Source organism: Bos mutus, chromosome 2, assembly GCF_027580195.1.
Source record: "Bos mutus isolate GX-2022 chromosome 2, NWIPB_WYAK_1.1, whole genome shotgun sequence".
Lineage (NCBI taxonomy): Eukaryota > Metazoa > Chordata > Mammalia > Artiodactyla > Bovidae > Bos > Bos mutus.
The window spans coordinates 74303488-74328982 of NC_091618.1; the positions used below are offsets into that span (position 1 = coordinate 74303488).

The 25495-nt window shown below is 35.9% G+C and overlaps 1 protein-coding gene across 1 annotated transcript in view; it reads right to left on the reverse strand.

Annotated features, from left to right (window-relative positions):
- Positions 1–3828: 3828 nt before the first annotated feature.
- Positions 3829–25495, reverse strand: part of MCM6 (minichromosome maintenance complex component 6) — a 39801-nt gene continuing 18134 nt past the window's right edge. The window contains exons 12-17 of the mRNA XM_005899493.3: positions 23743–23871; positions 21849–22010; positions 14097–14232; positions 13312–13467; positions 12437–12576; positions 3829–9410 (exon numbers count right to left, since the gene is read on the reverse strand). Of these exons, the coding sequence (XP_005899555.2) occupies positions 9294–9410; positions 12437–12576; positions 13312–13467; positions 14097–14232; positions 21849–22010; positions 23743–23871 (840 nt within the window). The 3' untranslated portion in view covers positions 3829–9293. The remainder of the gene's footprint in view (positions 9411–12436; positions 12577–13311; positions 13468–14096; positions 14233–21848; positions 22011–23742; positions 23872–25495) is intronic.

A 25495-nucleotide genomic window follows, 5' to 3' on the forward strand; every position in this document is an offset into this window, starting at 1 on the left:
GTTGGTGGTGGCCTGCTGCAGGGTTGGGGGCACGGACTGCAGCAGTACGTGCATGGGATCTTTTGAGGAAGGTCACCATTATCTTCATTACCTCCACCATAGTTTGGCCGGAGGTAGATTGCAGGGAGGGAGCACAGCTCCACCCATCAACTGAAAATTGGATTAAAGATTTACTGAGCATGGCTCCACCCATCAGAACAAGACCCAGTATCTCCCTCAGTCAGTCTATCCCATCAGGAAGCTTTCATAAGCCTCTTGTCCTTCTCCATCAGAGGGCAGACAGACTGAAAACCACAATCACAGAAAACTAACCAATCTGATCACATGGACCACAGCCTTGTCTAACTCTATGAAACTATGAGCCATGCCGTGTAGGGCCACCCAAGATGGACGGGTCATGGTGGAGAGTTCTGACAAAATGTGGTCTACTGGAGAAGGGAATGGCAAACCAATTCAGTATTCCTGCCTTGAGAACCCCATGAACAGTATGATTCATCAATGTAATATCAAAAATTTTAAAGCCATAAGAGATGGCACAATAACCTCAAACTTTTCATACAATTTAAGCCAAGGAATCTGGAAAGTGAAGGAAAAAGTCCTTCACATTTTTTCTTACTTCAGTTCAGTCACTGAGTCATGTCTGACTCTTTGCAACCCCATGGGCTGTAGCACGCCAGGCCTCCCTGTCCATCACCAACTCCCCGAGTTTACTAATATGTTTTTCTTACTTACAAATTATCTTAAAATTTATTTACATAGCAGAACAAAAGTGAGTTCCTCACCAAACTTTTTTCCTCCTTTAAAAATACATAAGTATATACATGATGAATATATTTTATAAAAGATTCAAACAGTATAGAAATATGTATAAAATTTACTCATTCCCCTCTTTGTTTCCCTTCCTAGGATAATCATTTTCAATACTGTGCTTCCTTCCAATTTTCTTTCTCTGCATATATTAATGGTATTCAGGAGTCAGAGTGCCAGGAGTTTAAATTTCATCTGGTGGAAGTTACTTAATTTCTGTCTCTGCTTTCTCAGCTGTAAAATGGGGATATACAGGGTTGTGAGAATTAAATCAGGTCATTCATTAGCATATTTAGAACCATGCAACTCAATGATAGCTATTATTACATATACAAATGCAAATATGTGTATAACATTTCAAATATATAAAAGATACATGGAACTATGTCTAATGCAGTGTTCCTTAGCCTTTTTTCCCTGCACTTCAATTTAACCTCTTGCATATTGAATATTGGTTGATTCTTAATTTTAATATGTTGCAAATTAATATTTTTAGCTATACATCTTTGTCCACATTTAAGATAAGAGTTTTAGAAATTAAGTTGCTAACTCAATGGTGTGTCCATTTGGAATTTTGATTGCAATCCAAAGCAGGTTTCTTCAAACTTAAATCCTGCTTACAATTAGAAGTGTGTCTAAATCTCTCTGGTTTGCTCACACCTGTTATAAATTCACATTTGGACACATTTTAGGTTTGGAGGGGTAGTTTTTCATGTTAAATGGCTACCTGTTTTTCTTCTAAGATTTAGGTTCATATCCTTTGTACAATTTATTATGACATAGGAACTCAATAGTTTGGATATCATGTATTAAAATGTGATAGAAAAAAAATAGTCCCCCAGTTTTAAAATTTGGCTTATTTGAAGTGTATCTTTCAAAATACACTACTCTGTACCATATTTTTGAAAGCTTGTGTCAAATGTATTAATATTCTTGCTTCTAATCTTTAGACCTTTATTCCATCTTTATGTTGCATGTTACCAGAGTTTATAAACTTCTAATGGGTTGTTGCATAGGCCACTCCTTCCCCACTATTTGAAATGCCATTTATCAGAAGCAAAGTATTTGGGACTTCCCTGATGGTGCAGTAGATAAGAATCTGCCTGCCAGTGCAGGGAACACGGGTTCAATCCTTGGTCCAGGAAGATTCCACATGCCATGGAGCAACTAAGCCATGTGCCACAACTACTGAGCCTGTGCTTTGGAGCCCACAAGCTTCCACTAAGCCTGTGTGCTGCAGCCACTGAGGCCTGCGTGCCCTAGAGGCTGCATGTAGCAACTCCTGAGCCTGCAAGCTGCAGCCACTGAGGCCTATGTGCCCTAGAGGTTGCACGTAACAACTCCTGAGCCTGCAAGCTGCAACCACTGAAGCCCGCGTGCCCTAGAGCCTGCACGTAACAACTCCTGAGCCTGCAAGCTGCAACTGTGGAAAATTCTTCAAGAGATGGGAATACCAGACCACCTGACCTGCCTCTTGAGAAATCTGTATGCAGGTCAGGAAGCAACAGTTGAAACTGGACATGGAACAGACTGGTTCCAAATAGGAAAAGGAGTACGTCAAGGCTGTATATTGTCACCCTGCTTATTTAACTTCTATGCAGAGTACACCATGAGAAACTCTGGACTGGAAGAAGCACAAGCTGGAATCAAGATTGCCGGGAGAAATATCAATAACCTCAGATATGCAGATGACACCACCCTTATGGCAGAAAGTGAAGAAGAACTCAAAAGCCTCCTGATGAAAGTGAAAGTGGAGAGTGAAAAAGTTGGCTTAAAGCTTAACATTCAGAAAACGAAGATCATGGCATCCTGTCCCATCACTTCATGGGAAATAGATGGGGAAACAGTGGAAACAGTGTCAGACTTTATTTTTCTGGGCTCCAAAATCACTGCAAATGGTGACTGCAGCCAGGAAATTAAAAGACGCTTACTCCTTGGAAGAAATGTTATGACCAACCCAGATAGCATATTGAAAAGCAGAGATATTACTTTGCCAACAATGGTCCGTCTAGTCAAGGCTATGGTTTTTCCAGCAGTCATGTATGGATGTGAGAGTTGGACTGTAAAGAAGGCTGAGCGCTGAAGAATTGATGCTTTTGAACTGTGGTGTTGGAGAAGACTCTTGAGAGTCCCTTGGACTGCAAGGAGATCCAACCATTCAAATCTTAAGGAGATCAGCCTTGGGATTTCTTTGGAAGGAATGATACTAAAGCTTAAACTCCAGTACTTTGGCCACCTCATGCGAAGAGTTGACTCATTGGAAAAGACTCTGATGCTGGGAGGGATTGGGGGCAGGAGGAGAAGGGGACGACAGAGGATGAGATGGCTGGATGGCATCACTGACTCGATGGACGTGAGTCTGAGTGAACTCTGGGAGTTGGTGATGGACAGGGAGGCCTGGCGTGCTGGAATTCATGGGGTCGCAGAGTCGGACACGACTGAGCGACTGAACTGAAATTAACTGATAATGTGAGTATTGATGTACAACTAGCATTTGTAGCATATACCACACCTTGGAGATCTTTTCACATTGTGTAAATACTGATATATCTGATTCAAGGGCTGTATTGTGTGATGCTGCACCATCATTATTTTGTTGATTGGGTGTCATCGTCTATGCCTTTTTCTATACACAGGTATTTCTTCAGGAAAAATACTGGAGTACATTTGCTGGGTAATAAGGTAGTCAGCCATATTTTAACTTCTAATGGTACTAACAAATTTTTCCTTGAAAGCAGTGTCCCAATTTATAGTCCAACCAGTAGTGTATTACAACATCAAATTCTTAGCAAACCTACCAATACTATTATACTACTATCAAGTTATTATATAATTTTGAATGGTTTAAAAAATTTATTTGTATCAGTTCTGTATCTATTTTGGGAAATAATCTTTATTACCATTGTAAATCGAGAAAATATACAGCTACTGAAATTATATATAATTATATACATAATATAGTAAACATATATAGTATATTCTTCTCATCTGCAGCTTATTTATTCTGGACATTAATCCTGTCTCTAGTATTATAGGTTGACAAAACCTTCTCCAAATCTGTAGCTTTGGTTTTTAATTTTTAATGTATTAAATTTTGGTGTAGTCAAATTCATTGATTTCTTTATTGCTCTCTAGATATAGTTTTAAAAAGCCTCTTCTACTGCAGTTATAAGAAAAGCTAAAAAATTAATTTTTAAAAAGACACAACTGACATATAACATTGTATTTGTTTCAGGTGTACAACACAATCATATGCATTGCACAAAATCACCACAGTAAGACTAGTTAACATATCCATAACTAATATACAAATTTTTTTCCTGTGTGTGGTGAGAATGTTTAAACTCTCAGCAACTTTCAGATAGATAGCAGTAACTATAATCACCATGATGTACATTATAGTCCCATGACATTTACTTTGTAACTGGAATTTGTACCTTTTGACCACCTTCACCTCTGGCAATCATCAGTCTGTTCTTTGTACCTATGAGTTCAGTTTTTATGAAAACATTTTTTTTTCCTTTGGATTATACACTATTTCTCCTTCTCTGACATTTCATATAGCATAATGCCCTTCAGGTTCACTCATGTCACAAATGACAAAATTTCTTTTCAGAACTGAGTAATATTTGATTATACACAGTTTCTTTATCCATTTATCCATCAGTGAACACAGGTTGCTTCCATGTCTGGGCTATCGTAAATATTGTGGCAATGAACATGAGGGTGCATGTATCTTTTTGAATTAGTGTTTTCATTTTCTTCAGATATATACTAGAAGTGGAATGTTGGATTACATGGTAGTTCTATTTTTAGTTTTTTTTTGGGGGGGGGGAACTTCAATGTTTTCCAAAGGTTCTCACCAATAGTACATGTGTTCTATTTTCTTCATATCCTTGCTAACACTTACTTTCTTCATAACCTTTCTAATAACAGGTGTAATTGATATCTCATTGTGGCTTTGATTTTCATTTCGATGATGATTAGTAATATTGAGCACTGCTTCATGTGCCTGTTGGCAATGGGAATATCTTCTTTGGAAAAATGCCTATTCTGGTCATTGGCCTATTTTAGGTTGCTGTTATTATGTTTTTATGTATTTTGGGTATTAACCCCTACCAGATATTATTTGCAAAAGTTTTCTCACATTCTTTTCATTTGACTGATGGTTTTCCTTGCTGTGCAGTAATTTTTGGTTTGATGTAGTCCTATTTATTTTTGCTTTTGTTGCCCTTGCTTTAGTGTCAAATCCAAAAAGCCATTGCCAAGACTGATGTCAAGGAGCCTACCATCTGTTTTCTTCTAGTTTATGATTTCAGGTTTTATGCTCAACTTTTAAGTCCATTTTTAACTTCTGTGAATAGTGTAATGTAGTGATCTAGTTTTCCCACACCATTTAAGAGAATGTCTTTCCTTACTGTACCAATACCATAGTTTTACTATACCTATGTAATATAGCTTGAAGTAAGGACACATGATGCCTGTAGCTTTGTTCTTTCTCAATATTGCTTTGGCTATTCAGGATCTTTTGTGATTCCACACAATTGTAGGATTGTCTGTTTCTATGAAAAATGCCACTGGTATTTTGAGAGACTGCACTGAATGTGTAATGAAGGGCATTTTAAAATGAAGGGACATGTTAACAATATTAATTCTTCCAATCTGTATGCATGGAATGTTTATCATTATCGTCTTCAATTTCTCTCACCACTGTCTTATAGTTTCCAGTATACAGGTTTTTTACCTTGGTTAAATTTATTCCTAGGTGTTTTTAAATTATACAACTGTAAATGGGATTCTCTTTTCTGATACATAAAAAAATAAATACTTGGCTTCATCAGGTCTTGGGGGTAGCAAGTGGGATCTTCAGTGTCACGCAGAGCTCTTGTTCTGGTACATTGACTTTCTACTTGTGGCACGCAGGCTCCAGAATACATGGGCTTCAAAAGTTGCAGCATGTGGAATTTTAGTTCTCTGATCAGGAACTGAACCTGTATCTCCTACATTGGCAGGCAGATTCTTAACCACTTGACCATCAGTAAGTACCCGACTTTTTTTTGGTGGTGTCTTTAGGGTTTTCTATATGAAACATCGTATCATCTGCAAATAGTGACAATTTTACTTCTTTGGATGCCTTTCTTTCCTAGTTCTGGCTAGGACTCCATTTTTATTTATTGAATAAAAATATTCAGAGTGGGCATTCTTGCCTCGTTCCCAAGAGTATGATTAGCTGTGGACTTGCCATTTCATCTTTATTATGTTGATACTTTCCCTCTATACTGTTTTTTAAAATCATAATTCGATGTTGAATTTTATCAAATTCCTTTTTTCCTTATCTATGGGGACAACAAGGATTTTTATCCATTTTGTTAAGCTGTATAATACATTGCTTGATTCGCAATGTTGAATCATCCTTGCATACCTGGAATAATCCCACTTGATCATTTTAACATATTATTGAATTAACGTTGCTAATGTTTTGTTAAGGCTTTTTGCATCTATTTTGTACATCAAGGATATTGATTGGCCTGTAATTTTCTCTTCTTCAGGTGTCCTTGTCTCACTTTGGTATCACGGTAATGCTGGCTTCATAGTACCGCCTCTTCCATTTTTGGAAACTGATAAGGACTGGTATTAATTCATCTTTAAATGTTTGGTGGAAGTCATCAGTGAAGCCATATGGTCCTGGACTTTGTTGGGAGGTTTCTGATTTTTTATTCAATCTCATTACTAAGCAGACGAATTAGATTTTCCATTTTTGTCATGATTGATAGTGTTTTTCTAGCAGTTTATCTACTAGGTTGTCCAATTTGCTGGTGAATATCAACATCTTATGATTCTTTATATGTTTCTGTGGTATAACTTATCTTCCATTTGTTTTGTGAGTCTAGTTATAAGTTTTGTCAATTTTACCTTAAAAAGAAAAAAAACCAGCTTAGTTTTATTGCTCTTTCCTACCAACTTTGGGCTCTATTTCCCACCCCACCCAAGATATAAAGTTAGGCTGAGATCTTTGTTTCTTGATAAAGGCATTTATTCCTATGAACTTCCCTCTTGGATTGCTTTTGCTGCCTCCCATCAAGTTTTGCTATGTCATTTTTCCATTTTCGTGTTTCATTTTTAAATTTCTCTTTTGATTTCTTTGACTCATTGGTTAAGTAGGATGTTGCTTAATTCCTACATATTTGTGAAAACTTGAGGTTTCTGCCTGTAGTTTTGTTTTATATTATTGTCAGAAAAGATGCCTATTTCAGTCATCTTTAACTTAATAAGATTTGTTTTGTGGCCTAACATATGATCTATCCTGAAAAATGTTCATTTATGCTTAAGAGGAATCTGTATTCCGTTGCTTTTGCACAGAATGGTCTGTGCCTGTTAAGCTCATCTGGTCTAAACATACTACTTGAAGTCTATGCTTCCTTACTGATAATGTCCTTTGATGAAAACTGGGATACTTAAGTCTACTATTATTGTTTTGCTGTCTATTTTCCCTTAGGTTTGTTAATATTTGTGTCATATATTCAGGTGTTCCATGGCTTTATTTGCACATCTTTTCCATACGTCCTAGAGATATTTCCATTTCAAACATCTTCATTTCCCTCATTTTAGTTTGTATAATGCAGAGAGCATGGCTGGTATCATAATTTATGTAGTCATTTCCTATCTGATGGACATCTGTTGGGATTTGGTTGAAATTAGATTAAACTTATGGTTGAAAATTTACAATATTCAAGATGTCCTTTTCAGAAACAATTTACATCTATCCACTTACTAAATACTTGTCTAATTTTCTTCATAAAGATCTTATACATAATCCATCACCATTAGCCACTTCACTTCTCTGACAAGTAACATGTAGATAGAGGGGATGTGTGAAAATGTAAGCACACTTACTCAGATGTATAAAAACTTACTTTAGTTGTTATTAACTGTCTCACTTTGCTTTAGAGTCCCCACTTTCACTAATAGCAAAATTGGGGGAGAAGACAGATTCACCATTAAGGAACTCATCTTTCCTGGCCGTCACACTTTCCTTTGATCAAACTGAAGTTTAAATTCCTGTCAGGCTGTTTCTCTATTCAGAAACGCCTTACCCCATCTTCTTTATCAAGTTGGGAACTGGTGCAGGGAAGGAACTCTTTCTTGCGGTTTTCTGAGTTTTTACTAGTTGTTCTTCCTATCACCTATTTCTGGAACCTTCTGTCTTAGTCCATTGCCTTACTCCAGCAGCTCCTGCTCAACAATAAGTCTGAGATCCTGTACACTGAAGTTTCTTGTCTCAAAAGGCTTGCCTACCCCCATTAATTAGTAACATAGTTTTCACACAAGTTTATACCCTGTATCTGCTAACTGTGCAACTTCTCTGTTTCCAATCTCCCTTATCTTTAGTGGTGAGTGAAGTTTCTATTAGAGAACTTGAGTAACATGTATAAACATTCCCTGACTAGCCCCACAGACCCCCAAATACCATCTATTGTCAAAAGCTGCAACAACAGTAACTTCTACACCATGAACCTATGATCAAAGCTAAGCCTCAGAGACTGTTAATATAAACTGCAGTAATTCTTTTCCTAGAAAAATGCTGTAAAATTTAAGGGTGGTTGTATATATAGAAAAATGACATTTTCCATCTGTTGCCAAAAGCTGCAACAATAGGAACAAGTACATCATGAACATACTGATCAAAGCTAAAGCCTCAGAGACTGTTAGTATCATAAACAGCAATAATTTTCCTTGAAAAAATTTAAGGATGGTTATAATATAGAAAATGATCAAAGTTCCCTTAAAAAAGCAGTTAGAAAATAATTCTGAGACCTTACTCTTAGAACATAGAAATTTTAAAAGTTACTAAAGAGTAGTGGAAAAGTATAATAAACTTTTTATTTTCATAAACTCTCTTAAAAAAACAAATAGAACTTGATTTAACTTTTAAAAGTCATCTCCAAGGCCTCTTAGCTTTCATACTATCAAATTCTAATAAGGACTCTCCTCAGAGGAAGTTATGTGTAAATGTTTACCATAATGTCATATTTCCATCCCTTTTCTATATTCATGAATAAATGGAAGCAATAATTTGAGTAGACTAGAAATAAATCTAATAGACAACTGCTGAAAAAGTTTTTTCTGGTGAAAAAAAGCAGTAATTGATACTTGAAAAAAGTTATTTCTCCAATATGATATCACATAACATATAAGCAGCAGACCTTTTTCTACACATGAAAACACAAGGTCTTAGTTATAGAAACAACACATTATTGCAATCCAACTTTTTTTAGACAAGAAGCACACTAAACAAAGGGATAAAACCTGTGTTGGTATAAAAGGAATATGACAATATAGGATAGGACAATCAACTTGGTTCTTGTTCCTCAACGTAAATCTTCCTGAATCATTGCTCCCAGAAGCATTTCTCTGGCTAGCAGAACTCCATCCAGACTCCAGGCCCGAGGTGGAGGGCCATAGTTCCTCCAGTTTCTTTCAATAGCTCAATCTTCAAGCAAATAGTTAGGGTTAACTACTAAGTAGGGATCTTCTTCATAGCTCTCACTTCCTTCTGTGGAGCCTTTCAATCCAGCTTGGGTGAGCTCAATTAGAACATGATCCTATGAAATACAAATGGTTGTCCTCAGTTCTTTAGCAATATTATTAAGAATGATAAGATACACAAGACCTGACCCTCCTTCTAAATGTCTGATTTTAACCAGGTTCCCTAGCATATCACATCATGTACTTAAAAATAACTTCAAAAAACATGATTTTATGATCATGTAATTATATAAATCCTGATAAATATGTTTACTATTCTATTTATCATTCAAAGTGTTTAATACTTAATATTATGTTAATTTTTAATTACCGCCACTGAACTCTTTCATATACCACCCATTCATAATTCAGTTAGAAGTAGAATCTAAAGATAATTAACATAAAAATTTTCACTTTGATCTATTAACTAGTTAAAAAAAAAAAAAAAAGCTTAATAAACTTGGCTTAATAAACTTGGTGACAGATTTGAAGCCATGATATTGTAAGTCAGTCTAATATGTCCACAAACAAGGACTCCTACCTAAGGCCCATAGAGAGGAATTCAGGAAATAGTGATTTGATCCTAAGATGGAAAACTCCAACAGTATGAGCACTAACTAATACCATTAAGATGGATTAGACACTTTCAAGTACTCTATGTACAAACACATCTTCATAGAAAGCACACTTGACCAGCCCAGTACAAGTTCCTTAGTCTTTTGTACCAAATTGGCTCAGGAGGTGAATCAAACTTAAAAACGTAAGCCCAATTTAGATCAGTTAGTTTTACAATGTGTCCCAATGTGGATTTTTTGCATGAATTATTTTTATCTTAACACTGATTCCAGGGCCACTAGGAAGGGAAGGGCTGGCCTGATGCAAACATATTGTCTACTAGACAGACAACTCTGAGCACAACACCACCCCACTTCAGCTCTATTTTTATACATATTATTTATTAAATTTTGAATGGAATAGTTCTTAAAATCCCCCCACCTGTAATCACAGACTCATCTAGTTCTACAGGGAAATAGTTTATCAGATGATAAACTCTGATGTGTGACAACTGTATTTATCAAGTGAGCACTGTGAAGTTAAATGCAATCTCTGCCATTTGAACAGAAAAACTCAATCATTTAACAAGTATTTGAACCCTTTCTGAGCTAGGCACCACTGCCTAGGGGGATTGACAAAATAAAGTCCCTGCCCTCATGGTGGCTGCACATTATTAAACACCTAAACAAAGACTATACTGCCAGGCAGTGATAAACACTTGAAGAAACAAGCAGGGTTAGGGGGTGACAGCAAGGAGGAAGTCTGCTATTTCAACAGATTAAGCAAGAAGCACTACTTTGAGAAGGCAACATTTGAGCAGACATTAGAATGGAGGAGGGAATATGGGGAAAGAAACAAAGGGCAAGTGTAAAAGCCTTCATACTTGGTGTGTCTAAGGAACAGTCACAAGGCCAGTGTCACTGTGAAGAATTGGAAAGGAAAGAAGCTATGAAATGAAGACAATGAGGTGGGCAGGGGCCTGCTTGTGTAGAAAGTTCTGTGGGCCATGGTAAACATGGCGGAAGGAAGGCAGGGCACTAGAACAATTTCATTTGTTAAAAGATCTGTTTGGCTGATGGGCAGAGAGGCACTGCAAGGGTGGACAGTTAGGAGGCACCTGTGGAACTCCAGGCATGGTGGCTTGGGTAGCTGTGATGGTGGTGAAGAGAGAAGAGAGAATACTGAAGGCAGGGTTCATGAGATTTGCTGATAAAAGAAAGTTGTGAGGGGAAAGGAATCAAAGTTAACTCTAAAATGTCTGGCCTAAAGTAACTGAGTAAGTGAAACTACAGGGAAGTAACTGTTTTGAACACATTGAGTGTGAGATGCTTATTAATTTGTGAGTAAGCAGCTAGCTATATACATTAGGAATTTAGAGGGCAGGTGAGAGCTGGAGATACAAATATGGGAGTCATCACAAATGGTTCTCAATTCATGGAACCAAATGAGTTCACTTAGGCAATGAATATAAATAGAAAAAGAGGTTTGAGGACTACGTATAGTACTTCATTTAAAAAGGGACAAGAGAAAGAGTCAGGAAAATAAAAGAGGAGGGACTTCCCTGGTGGTCCAGTGGTTTAGACTCAGTGCTTACACTGCAGGGGGCACAGGTTCGATCCCTGGCTGGGAAACTAAGATCCCACATGCCATGTTATGTGGCCAAAAGAGAAAAAACAGAATCACACAGCTCAAAATTTAAAAAAAAAAAAAAAAAGAGAGAGAGAGAGTGAGAGAAGAGGAGAAAATAACAGTGAGAAGACTCAGGAGAATATGGTGACTCAGAAGCCATGCAAACAAAGTATTTCTAGGAGTGATCAACTGTGACAGATGGTGCTGACAGGTTGAATACTGAAAATAGCCAACTGATTGGAGCAGTGAGACGGTATATATGTAATGGTCCTTTAAGAAATAGGAGAATGAACAGATGAGGGAAAAGTAATGGCAGCAGGAATTGCTACTGTGAGGTCAGTGCTACTGTGAAGTAGATAAGATAGAAGTTAAGAACTGTCCATTTGAGATCTGTGGTCATTAATGTAAAGTAAGAGTGAGTATATGATTGTATGCTTTTCTTCAGATACTTTTAACTTCTTAGATATAGGTATAGTAAACAAACTAGTTTTAACCAAAGTTGGAGTTTTGCCAAGCAAGTATTATAAAAGGAGAATGAGTGAATTGGCAAGTATAAGAAAAAATATATGGGACAGACAGTAAACTGGGTAACAGGGGGAGACAAGAACAGGAGGAAGGATAAAATGCAGAATTTAGATGATAGTGGTCAGGCCGCTTGAAGGTTTATGGTAGAGTAAAAAACAAAGGTTAAAAACACTCAAATAGTAAGACCCTAAATTCACTTTCCCAGCTTTAACATAAATTCTGCTTATTTTGGCAGAAGAAATAAGTCAGTTAATTAGTAAGTCTCTTAAACAATTTTTAATTCTGACTAGACTCTCAGGATTCAAAATAAATGAACATCTAAGGAACCTATAAAGATATGAAACATGAAAACCTTCCCTCAATAATACCCCAGCAAACTTAATTATATACGTACATAGTGGGTGAGTCGATAAATGACTTTCTCAATGATTCTCTTTTTATTTATCAGTTCCTCTTCAGAATCTATTTCTGATTCAATTTCCTTCAAGTACCAGTTAACAAGTTCACTCCTCTTTAATGCTGACTCATCCTCTTCTGCAACAAAAAAATTCATTTAAAAAGGATTAAATTATCTTGGTAGTAAGCTGTTTTGCCAATTCTTGGAGTTTGCATAAACAACAAACAAAATAATGTATAGATTAGATAACCAATCTGTCAGAAAACATATTTGCTAAAATAAGGTTTGCAATGTTCCACCTTAAGCCTGAAATAACCTTCCATATTAGTTCAATTAAAGTATCCTTACTTTATCCTGAAAAGAAAAATTTTAAAAAAAAGAGATGATAAGAAATAAGTTTCTTAAAGCTATTATGATTTCAAAGTATGAAGGTGTTTCCTTCACTTTCTTATGCTTCACCACCCAGACAATGTTTGTAAACAGCAACTGAAAGCATAAATTGGGAATGAAGGATTCCATCCATTTAAAACAAAGCCATTGTAAAGAAGGAAGATTTTACATCTACAAAAAATTTGTTAAGTGCTTCCTTATATATTATCAGATCCCAAATTTGGCTTAACAAATATTAGAATAGGCCAAGGACATTAATAAAAATGAGTCATAAACCTCTGACAATGAACTTGTAGGGAAAACATCCAGGTTGGTAGATATGCTGACATTCCCTCAGATTTTGTTTGCCAAAGTGAGCTTGTCTTAAAAATTTATCATCTCTTCTGACAAAACAACACAATCTTTAGCAAACCACAGCAGTTTATGTGAATACAGCTTATGTAAATGACTCAGCACAGGAGCAGCACTAGGTATGGCCTCACCTTCTTCCATCTTTCTGAGGTGAAGCACAATAAGGTTAGAGATTCGGCAGTATTCGGAGAAGCCCAGCCTCAAGGAGGCTTTTGGAACAGAATCTTGGTTCATGTCTTCACTGTGGCCGTTAATTCCACTCGCAGGAGCAGGGCTATCAGCATGACCTAAGTGAAATATTAACTGTTTGAATCTTCTTCCTGTGCCAATACCCCCCTACCAGGTGCTTTTATAAATATACTATTCATATTTTAATACTAATTTTATTTTTTTAATTTTATTTTATTTTTAAACTTTACATAATTGTATTAGTTTTGCCAAATATCAAAATGAATCCATCACAGGTATACATGTGCTCCCCATCCTGAACCCTTCTCCCTCCTCCCTCCCCATTAATACTAATTTTAAAACAACCATATAATTATACCCAGTATTCAGTAACTGTACGAATAAATTAGAAGCAATTTTATAAATGCTACTAGTGAAGACAAAAACTCATTTGGAAGAAATGGGAAGAATGGGAGATAAAAGATTTCATGATCTAAAAGTGCATTTGCAATACTAAGTCCACTATCTCCATTTTGGTGTATTTTCTCTCAAGTCTTTCAAGCTTATATATTTTATATCAACTATTTGATTATATTTTAACTTATAAACAGTTAATAAAATTCATTATCTATTTTTCCCCTTTTTGCTACACAGACTTCATAACCATCAGTAAGTGTACTTTTATTACGATATCTTAAGAGAACATTTTGGCCCCTAACTCTAGAACAGTCATGAACAGACACCTCACCATTGATGCCATCTGGGCCCTCATCAACCTCCATCTGGGCATCTTCTTCTTGATCGAGATTGACATCAGGTGTTTCCACACGGATGATTGATTTATTCAGTAATCTGAAAGCTTCCTTCACATGTTTAGGCTGAACCTAAACCAATCAAGATGATGAGGTAAACCAGTAAGCCAGTCTTTTTGATATACCAAACAGATTTTCTGCATATGAAATTTCAGTGACATTTTTGTTTTCTCACACTCTCCCTCTCACATGACATAAAAATATGAGATATTTATGGCAAACCATAAATTTACCAGAATGGCTAAAATGACCAGCAATATTGAGTGTTGAGGATGTACACTGCTTTCATTCACTGCTCTTGGGAATATAAACCATTACAACCATTGTGGGAAATCATTTCAGTCTTTACTAAATTGTGTATGCATACAGTCTATGACCCAATAATTCAATAACTCCACTCGCAGGTATACACTGAACAGAAATGTACACATATATACATCAGATGAACTAAAAGACATGTACATCTCATAAGACCCAAACTGGAGACTATTCACAAATGTCCATTTTAATAGAAGAATGAGCCAATCACTATGACACACTTACTGACAGTTATGTGTTTTTAACCACAACTGGGAGGGGGAAAAAGATTGAAAACAACTATCAGGAAAAGTATGGTTAGAGTACTATACAGCAATAAAGAAAAGAAAAAGGTTATCCTCAGAGAAGCAGGTAGCAGTGACTGTAAAGAAAAAGCTCAAAGGGTAGGTCTTGGAAATGCTAATAAGGAATGTTCGACTTCCTGATCTGGGTGTAGATTACACAGGTATTTCACTGAAAGCTAACCGAACTGTGTACACTTGTGATTTGTGCACTCTCTGTACTTATGTTTTGCCTCAACAAAAAAGTTCACTTAGAAGAAAAATTACAAGTCTATTTTGGGGGCAGGGGGCATTGTTTTAAGTCCTTATATAAATAACCAACAGTCTCTCTAAATATACTCCCTTCCTAACTAGCTGAGCCCCATAACAACAGATAAATCCAGCAGAGCACTTTTTTTTTTTTTAATACACTACTGCCTGCAAGGAAACTTTTAAGGCATTTTAGAGCAGTCAATATCAAGACATATCCTAGTAAACTTACTGGTCTATAAAAATAAAGAATAGTTTACGAAGAGAAAAATATCCAGTTACTTATGGGGGAGAAATTAATAATCAAGGGCTGGCCTCAGATTTCCCCAAAGGAACAACTAATGTCAGGATACAGTAGAAAAATTCGTACGAAAAGAAAGTATGAGACATAGGTTGTAGGTCAAGCCAATATGTCATTCAGGTAAAGACTACAAATAACCCTGTTGCACATAATACTCAGGGAAAGTTAGCCCCATGAACTCATCTATTCCACCAAACCCTTGAAAAAGGACCAAATTTCAATCAGCCAAGAGATAAATTAGGAAATCATAACAAATTTATCTTCAATGAGCTACGCATATATTTATCTAAAAAAACTATGACTTAAAAAACAAGCATGGGAATTAAGAGTGACAGAATACAATGTATATGGTATGACCTGAAGACAGAGGGTTTACGTAAAGGGAGATTCAAAGTGAATTTGCTGACTGCCTCCCACCCATAACAAATGAAAGTCAAAAGATGATAAATCAAGTGATGGATAACTACATTTGACTGTGCAAAGGAAAGCTGTAAAATTTACTAAAATCATGCCATTCAGAGGGAAGGGAAGAAAAAGGAAGATGAAACACACTAGTTTTAACACTCTTCCTGGTAGGGAACCAATAGAGAATGGAGGATATAATATAAAATTATAATAACAAAAGTAACCACTAAAATAAAACGTAAACTTTCTGAATCTCAGAACTGCACATACAAGCAAAAGCAAAGTTACCACATAATGAAAAATCATTTCAACTATAAAAAGAAAACAAATGAAAAACCCTCTCTCTCATATCAATAAATGTAAATGGGTTTAACATACATTAAAATAATATTAGTTTGGATCACAAAATAAAACCGAACTCTATGCTATGTGTGTGTGTATACACACTTAACTTACTCAGAAATGACCAAAAATAATAAAAAGTTATGCAAAGGAATATCAGAAAAAGAAAGCAAGGTAAGAGTTCAGGCCAAAAAGTATAAATGAGACCAAGAAAGTTAGGTGGTACACATCAAAATGAAAAGATATGTGTCAGTTAAGAGAACAATATTAGTAAAGCTGAAACTATAGGAGGTAAAAGGATAAATTCAAAGAGACAAAACTATATTACTGGTAGAGAAATAAAAAGTATTCATAACACACTTTAAACTTGCACTTTAGAGAAGATATGGTAGACCACAAACCCCACAAAAAAAAACAGAAGGCCTATGTAATATAATAAGTTAACTTCCCCCTTCACAGATGTAAGATCCCGTGGAGTAGGAAATGGCAACCCACTTCAGTATTTCCTGCCTGGAAAATTCCATGGACCGTGGAGTCTGGCGTCCACAAGGTCGCAGAGTTGAATTCAACTGAGCACACAGGTAAGCACGAAAACAGGGAACTAGGCCTTCCTTCAAAGTGCTCATGGAACATTTATGAAAACTGGCACTGGGGACTTCACTGGTGGTCAAGAATTGGCCTGCCAATGCAGGGCACATGGGTTCAACCACTGGTCTGGTAAGATTCCACATGCTGTAGGGCAACTAAACCCACATGCCACAACTACTGAAGCCCACGTGCAAGGAGCCTGTGTTCCGCAACAGGAGAAGCACAGCAATGAGAAGCCTGTACACCACAATGAGGAGTAGCCCCCACCTGCTGCAACTAGAGAAAGCAAGACCCATCAGCCCAAAAGAAAACAAACAAGGACACTGGGCTACACAGAAAGCATCCTAGAAACTAAATGAGAAATTGTCTAATCACAATGTAGTACTAAAACAAGCAACCAAAAAAATACTTTCTAACTGGTTATTACTAAACTCTGCAAACTCTTAGAAATGGATACTTTTTTTCAGGAAAATATAGCTCACCCAAAACTGACCTAAGAAGAGAGAGAATATCTAGGCTCAAGAGTTTTACTTGAGAATTCCTATCAGTAAAAGCAGATTTTTATTTCACTTTATTTATGGTGGTATCACACAGCATGCAGGACCTTAGCTGCCTGACCAGGGACTGAACCTGTGCCCCCTGCAGTGGAGGTGCAGCGGCATCCTAACCACTGGACTGCCAGGGCATTCCCAGGCAGATCATTTTAATACAATGGAAAACCATTCTAGGATAGAGGAAAAATGGGGAAATTTTCCAAAAATTTAAATGAAGTAACAACCATGGTTTTTTGTGAGTACTGTTTAAAAATTCTAAGTAACAGCAAGCAAATGCCAAATGCATTAAAAGAGTGGAATTTATTCCAGGAAGCCTTGATATTAGTCTATTTTCATTTTAATAGATCCAGGAGAAAAAAAATCATGATTAACTCATATACACTAAAGGGCTTTCCTGGTGGCTCAGACAGTAAAGAATCCACCTGCAATGTGGGGAACCTGATTTTGATCCCTGGGTTGGGAAGATCCCCTGGAGGAGGGCATGGCAACCCACTCCAGTATTCTTACCTGGAGAATCCCCATGGACAGAGGAGCCTGGTGGGTGACTGTTCATGGGGTTGCAAAGAGTTGGATTGAATGACTAAGCAGACATACAACACTAAAAAGATACTAGGCAAAAAACAAAACAATCTTCCTGACAGCAATATTCAAGATATGAATAATAAATGTATAGTTCTTATTGATAAAAACATATCTCAGCCACAGAGCCAACTAAGAACAAGAAAAAAATGTCTAATTTCATAATTATTAGACATTATATTGCAATAGCAAAAGCCAAAGTAAATTAGTAGAGTCTATGGGAAAAGATTAAGTTTACTTTTTCAGTAAGACTAGAACCATTTATCATTTGAAAAAAGAATGAAAATCTGGAAAATCAATAGACTTGAATGAAAAAGAAACTAAAGGCTTCATATAGTATAAAACTAGCATACAGAAACCAATAGTTGATATATACAAGCAACCACCAGTCAAAATATAAAATGGAAAAAAGTCTACCTTCAATACCAAGAAAAAAACCAAAATACCAAGAAATAAATTCAGTAAGAATTATGCAAAAATCATAGGAAAACTTTAAAAGCCATTAAATGAAACAACACAAAACTTAAGTGGAAAGATAAAGAATGAATCATCAGAACTGTTCACAAATGTTTGCTTTTCTCATTCTAGCCACTTGATAGGAAAGCACTTCTTTAACCACTTGAACTTAGGCATGGCTATGTTAATTCCTCTAACCAATGAAATTTGAGTGGCAGTGCCATGTCATTTCTAGATAGGTTAAGAAGCGGTGTATGATTCACCTTTTCTTCTATCTTCTATGATCATGGAAGTGTATGTCAACAGAGACTTATATCAGCCTGAATTTCTGAGCAATGTGAAGAGAGCCTCTGGCTAACATAAATGAACATGAAGCATGAGCAAAAAAAATAATTGTTTCTGTTTTAAACAGCTGCAATTTTTAGTGGCATAAACTAGATTCTAATTGCTATCCTGTTTTCTTAGATAGGAAAAATCATCATTGAGATGTCAGTTCTTATTAACAAATGTAACATGCTCTCAATATCTATAATTTGGTAGTATACTATTTTTATTTTAGTATAAAAATACTAAAAACTGAGTATCAAACACTGAGCTCAAGTATATGTTGGCCCTATGTTCAGATTTTTTAAACAAAGATAAATGAATAGACAGCTTTAAGGGTATAATGCATTTCCTTACTACATGATATATTCAACAGTTAGAAAAAATCTAAGGGGTGGTATAATTACATAGCTTCATACATTTAGTAGCACAAGTATAGGAACAAGCCATGCAACTGGAGGAAAACCCATTTCAGGACTGAACAGAGAGGTCCTTGATTGCTGATAAAGACTCTCCCCTTGCCTTCAGACAAACCAAGGAATTTGTCAGTATACAAAAACCACTGAATTCAGGACAAACAGGAGCAACAGGATAGGTATTAAAGAATTGGTTCTTGGGAGGGAGGAGGGAGGAGGGTTCAGGATGGGGAACACATGTATACCGGTGGCGGATTCATTTTGATATTTGGCAAAACTAATACAATTATGTAAAGTTTAAAAATAAAATAAAATTTTAAAAAATAAATAAATAAAGAATCGGTTCTTGCCAATTAGGATTGTAGGGCCCAGTCTGAAGTGAGCAGAGGTGGCTGGAGCCTAGACATACTGCAGCTCAAGTCCAGAATCTGTAGGTGAGAATAGCAGTCTAGAGACAGAATGGTTAGTGCTTTCTTCAAAAGTTCCCAGGTTTTAAAGAAGCTGTGTATTTCATATATACAACAGAACATAACTCAGACATAAAAAGGAAAGCATTTGAGTCAGTTCTAATGAGGTAGATGAACCTAGAGCCTATTACACAGAAAGAGAAAGATAAACCTCCTATACTAAAGCATATATATGGAATCTAGAAAGATGGTACTGAGAAAGTTATTGCAGTGCAGCAATAGAGACACTGGCATAGAGAACAGAGACTAATGGACATGGAGGGCAGGGGAGGAAGGAGAGGGTGAGATGCATGGAAAGAGTGACAAGGAAACTTATATGACCATATGTAAAACAGATAGGCAATGGTGGGGAGGGCAAAGGAGGGGCAGAGAAGGGGAAATTCCCAAGTTTTTCAAACAAGTTCCTAGGATGCTTTCCTCTTAGTAAATATCAGTAAAAAAAAAAAACAAAAAAAAAAAAACACCTAAGGTCATTAAGTTCACAACAGCCAAAAAAGAACACCACCAATGCAGTGGAACTAGCCGTACATTTAAAATATAAAGCCCCTCTGAGTAAAATATTGTGGCACCAATGCAAAAGAAGGTTGAAAGACCAAAGGAACAGAAAAAAAATTCAAGAGACTTTAACAGGCACAAGAATTTAATATAAAATAAAAGCATACCAAACCAGTGTGGAAAAGATAGATTGTTCAGCAAGTGGTGCTGGAACTAGGAAACTAGCTCAAAAAGAATCAACTGATTCATAGCTTACATCCTACAGCAGAATACATACCAAATGTTCGAATGATTTAAATACAAACAATGAAACCATCTAAGTGCTTGAGGAAATCCTGAGAGAATTCTTTTATAATCTTAGACTAGGGGAGGCCTGTATAATAAAGTAAGTAAAAATAAACAAAGAATAGGATCATAAAATAAAAGGAAGTAGAGATGGCTTTTAAATATATGCAAAACACTCAATTTTACTCAGGAAATATATTTGTGTATATATGCATATTTATTTTCATATCATGTGAATTTTCTACCTACTAAAAAACCAAAAAAAAATTAAATAAAAAAAAAAAAAAAGGGAAGAAAAATCTAACAAATTCTCCAAGACTCATCAGTTCTACGACACTCATTTTAGGAAACATCACAATGGGAAAAAAAAATGGTACAAATGTTACCATAGTTTTTAAGAATTCCCCTCCACCATGACCTATTCTTTCTCTGCAGATTCCACTACATTCTTGCTAAACTTTCCTCCTTTCACTCTAAAAATGCATATCAAAATTCCATATGCCCTTCAGTGATCCAGTTCAAATGTTGGCATCTCCCCAAACCCTCCATCTTACTTAGGAAAGAATTTATTGATCTCTATACTCTCTGCTGATGACACTCTACCATAATAGCCTCTCTCATATTTCACATATTTAATTAAACATATGTCTTCTCCCACCAAATTATCAGCAATGGAAAACAGGGGCTCTTTTATTCATCTCTTAACCTATAAAGATGTCCATTAAATGTCTGAAGACTCAAAGAACAAGACAGTATCAAAGAATTTTGTAAACAGTAAAGCGCTATAGCAGAGAATCTGAAAATTAAACAAACACACCTGAGAAATGAAATCTATGGGACAAAAATGTGAATGAAGTCACCACAGTGCTTACTTCTGGGAAAGGGTATAAGTGAACTTCCTAAGATGTTATAAATCTATATTCTGAGCTGGGTGGCCACAAGGGTGTATGTAAAAAGTCAGAGCTGTACAGTCTCTTCTGTGAATTATACCTCAATCATACTATTTTAAGAAAAATAGCCAAACTCTTTCCTCAAACAAATCTTACACTGTTTAAAAATATAAAGTTATATAAAGCAGGGCTGGTTTTCATGAAGCAGAGATAAGGGTGTGAATATCCTTCCATACTGCTCCCCATTTACTCCCTAAATACCCACTGACATGTACCTGTAAAACCCAGGGCTCAAAGAACAATTTAATATCCACACATTATACGAAACTAAGGAGGTAAATTCCCTTCTTAGGTGACTGGGGGCAACATTATCACATTTGTATCTGATGCCCAGAAGCCTAGCATACTGTTAAGGTTTAAATGGTAAGGATTAAACATTGTAAGGTTTAAATCTTTATTGAACGAATGGCACTAATCTTGAACTCACCTCTGTTTGTACTCTATAATCTATGTCATGATTATCTCATTAATCTAACTACTACATTCAATAAATGCTTGACAGCAACCTTCTTTAAGGGAAAGCCCCCAGGGTCAGGAGTCATGTATTCTATGAGAACTCAACAGTTATATAAAAATAAATCTGCAGTGAATGCTAGTATGTTCTATACCAAAAATAAAAACACACTTAAAGCCAAATATCAATTTCTCTTTCCCATTATGTTAAAGTGATTTTGATACCTCATCACAGCAGTGCATCCGAGCCATCGCTTCAGAGAGACGGATCATGCTCTCAAGCTGTCGCACTGTAATCCTCCATGAAGACTTGGTTACCCCAGAACCATCCCTCTGGCGGAGGCGTTTATACTGTTCCACAATGAAGTCCTCTGACTCTTTAGAAATCTGTTTCAGAACAATGATGAAGTCAGAGCATTTCTACTTAATGGAAGCTGCATTAAACATGAAGGTTAAAAGGTTCCCAGATGGAGATACTCTGGGGGAACTGAGAGGGTCAAGACTTTGAAATCAATGACAAGAAATTAGTCCTGAAATACCTTTCAAAAGAAACTAACACGAAGGAGGACTATGAATTCCATGCACTAATTTTACGAATAGGAAGACAGTAGAGTTAGTATTTCAATATGTAAGTATTTCAATAGTATTTCAAGCCACTCTGTGGCTTCTCCACATTCTATTGTTTCAGTTACCTATGGTCAACTGTAGTCTAAAAATACTAAATAGAAAATTTCAGACAGAAACAATAAGTTGTAAATTGTGTGCTGTTGTGAGTAGTGTCATGAAATCTTAGTAGCTATCCAATGTCTCACCCAAGATGTGAATCATCCCTTTATTCAGAGTATCCACAGTGTATATGGCACTTGCTTATTAGTCAGTTAGTAGCAAACTCAGTTGTCAGATCAACTGTTATGGCAACACAGTGTTTATGTTCAAGTAACTCTTTTTTACTCACTAATGCTTCCCAAGTGCAGGAGTAGTGATGCCAGCCATTTAGATATTCTCTTACTGCGCTAATAACTTATAGGAAAAACCATAGTATTTATAGGGTTTGGTACTATCTGTGATTTCAGGTATCCACTTGGGATATACATATCAGCTATTTCAGTAAACCTTATCATTTGTTCAATAATAACAACAAAGTAACTAAAGGATACTCAGTTTTTCAGAGCAAGGAACTAAGTATTAAGGAAGCAAGCCAAAGTTATAGAGGAACCAGGTTAGTCATGGAGAACAAATGCTTCTGCAAACAAAAGTGATATTCTACCCTTTCCTTGGGACAATGAGACTCAATTCTGATATTATGGATTATCAAGTGAAGGTGATAGATGATTAAAATCTAAGCATAATTCCCAAAAGTCAAGCCAGAAATAGTGTAGACATTTCAACAAGAATCAAATGAAAATTTTTTCTATATTCTATTTTAGGAAAATGCCAAACAACATATGCATTATGTCGTTTTTTTTTTAATGTAGGTGGGAGAGGGGTTCAGGATGAGGCTCACATGTATACTCATGGCTGATTCATGTCAACGTATGGCAAAAACCACTACAATATTGTAGTAATTAGCCTCCAATTGAAATAAATAAATTAAAAAAATAATAACAAACAAACAAAAATAAATGTCCAAGTGAGCACCCTGAATCCAGTGCAGGTTTAATCCAAAGATCTACATTAATTACTGTAAAGGTAGTTATTTATGTTCATTACAATGAACTAGAGGAATCCAAGTTTTTCCTCAGAGAAAGATTCAAGAGCATCTGTAGACTACTGATTTAAGCATACACAATTTTAAGATTCTTAGGAATAATGATTGAAATAAAATCTAGTTTGTTTGGTTATTCAAAACTCTTCACTCATAAAAACCTTTTTATTAGCACCTAATTAGTAGAAGAAATGGAATTTTTCAGACTTTTAAAACACTTTTTCTCAAGACGTTTTTGCTAAAGAAATAAACTGTTATCCCACCCTCCCAAAAAAGCCCAAGCAAACCCCAGATCAAGCCAATCAACCAGCCATAAAAAATCCTCAAATCAGGTTCAGTTAATTTCCAAGTAACACATCTGTTTAAATGCCACATACTCATCATGCCTGAATACAGTACAAAAGGGCAGGTTACCTTGGGTTTAAACTGTCTTGCAAAAAGAAGATACCTCCTGATCTCATCAAGGGAATACACACGATCAATGGAATCCTCAATTCTTGAATGCAAGTCTACTATTCGCCTGGCAATAGCATAATCTGTAACCTAATTCCAAACAAGAAAATCACTTTGATCAGTTATAACATCCACTCCAGACTATCCCAGGCATTAAGAAATTATTTGTAGCATGATAACCTCAAGCTTTAATATGCCACCATAAGATATATTAATGGGTTCAAGTTTCTGAGCAAAGTTTAATACCAGTTTCATCCAAAATCAAATGCTTCAGTGTATAGCTGTGCCTTACTCTAATTAAGACTATTCCTGAAGAAATTAACTGACTTACCTAATCTGACAGAAATAAGAGTTGTAGTGCCCTCAGTAAACGCCAGGCTCTATTGCCTTAACTGTTGTTCCTCACAAAAACCTTATTAGGTAGATAACATTACCCCATTTTACAGATAAGTAAATTGAGGCCTGAAAAAATTAAGTAATTTGTCCAACATCACAGTTAGTAACTGAGCAAGGATTTGAAGAGTCTAGCTTCAGAATATGTCCTCCTAGCCACGATATCATGCTGCCACTTATGAATATATGAGGATAACATCATAAAACTGTTACTAACATTGAATAAAATCATACTAAAAATATGCAATTTACTCTCAAATGGTATAGAAAAAATGTAGAGATACACAGAGCAAATGGTAAAGCAAATAGGGCAAAAACCTATGTGAACTGAATAAAGGGTATATGGGTACTATATTCATTATTGTATTTCCTGCAACTTTTCTGTAAGTTTGAAATTATTTCTAATTAAAAAGTTAAAAGTAAATAAATTATGTAGAGACATAAATATATGAAAATCAGTCAATGCCCAACGATGGGGGGTGGGGACTGGGTTAAACATTTTATATAGATTTGTGAAGGAAAAGAACCAAACCCAAAGATAGAACATGAAAACTCTCTAACATTCACATTAATGGAAGGCAAATTTTATTTAGATAAATTTAAAACTTTACTGTAAGCAAGAGTTATGTATTCTGCCTAAAGTAATGTAGACTCTCCATGCTCAGTAATTACAAGTACAGTACAATATTACCTTCTAAGGTCATTCTGCAGTTCTGCATACATCTGAGATATGCAACATTGTTAAATATTTAAGTCTAAGTAACTCTAATACTTGGCTTCCCTTGTGGCTCAGCTGATAAAGAATTCGCCTGCAATGCAGGAGACCTGAGTTCAATTTCCGGGTTGGGAAGATCCCCTGGAGAAGGGAAAAGCTACTCACTCCAGTATTCTGGCCTAGAGAATTCCATGGACTGTATAGTCTATACAGTCCGTGGGTCACAAAGAGCTGGACATGACCGAGTGACTTTCACTTTCTTTCAACTCTAATACTAATATGTCAGAATGTAAGTAAATCCACAATTTTACATTCAGTCTTAAAACTGCTACATAATTAGAAAAAAATGTGACACATACGATAATTTGACAGGAAGATATAGGGAGACAAATGATTCATAATTTGTGGAAAAAAAGGAAAGTTGTTTGGTATCCGAATTCTTTTCAACCTTAATGAAAAAACAAACAAAAGTCTAATAAAAATATTAAAGGGTATGGTTGAGAACTGTGGTTTTTTTTTTTAGAATTAAAAAGCAACAACAAAAACAACAAACTTGATATTCCTTAATACAATTAAACAGAACCATCAATTAAAGTGATTCCGAGT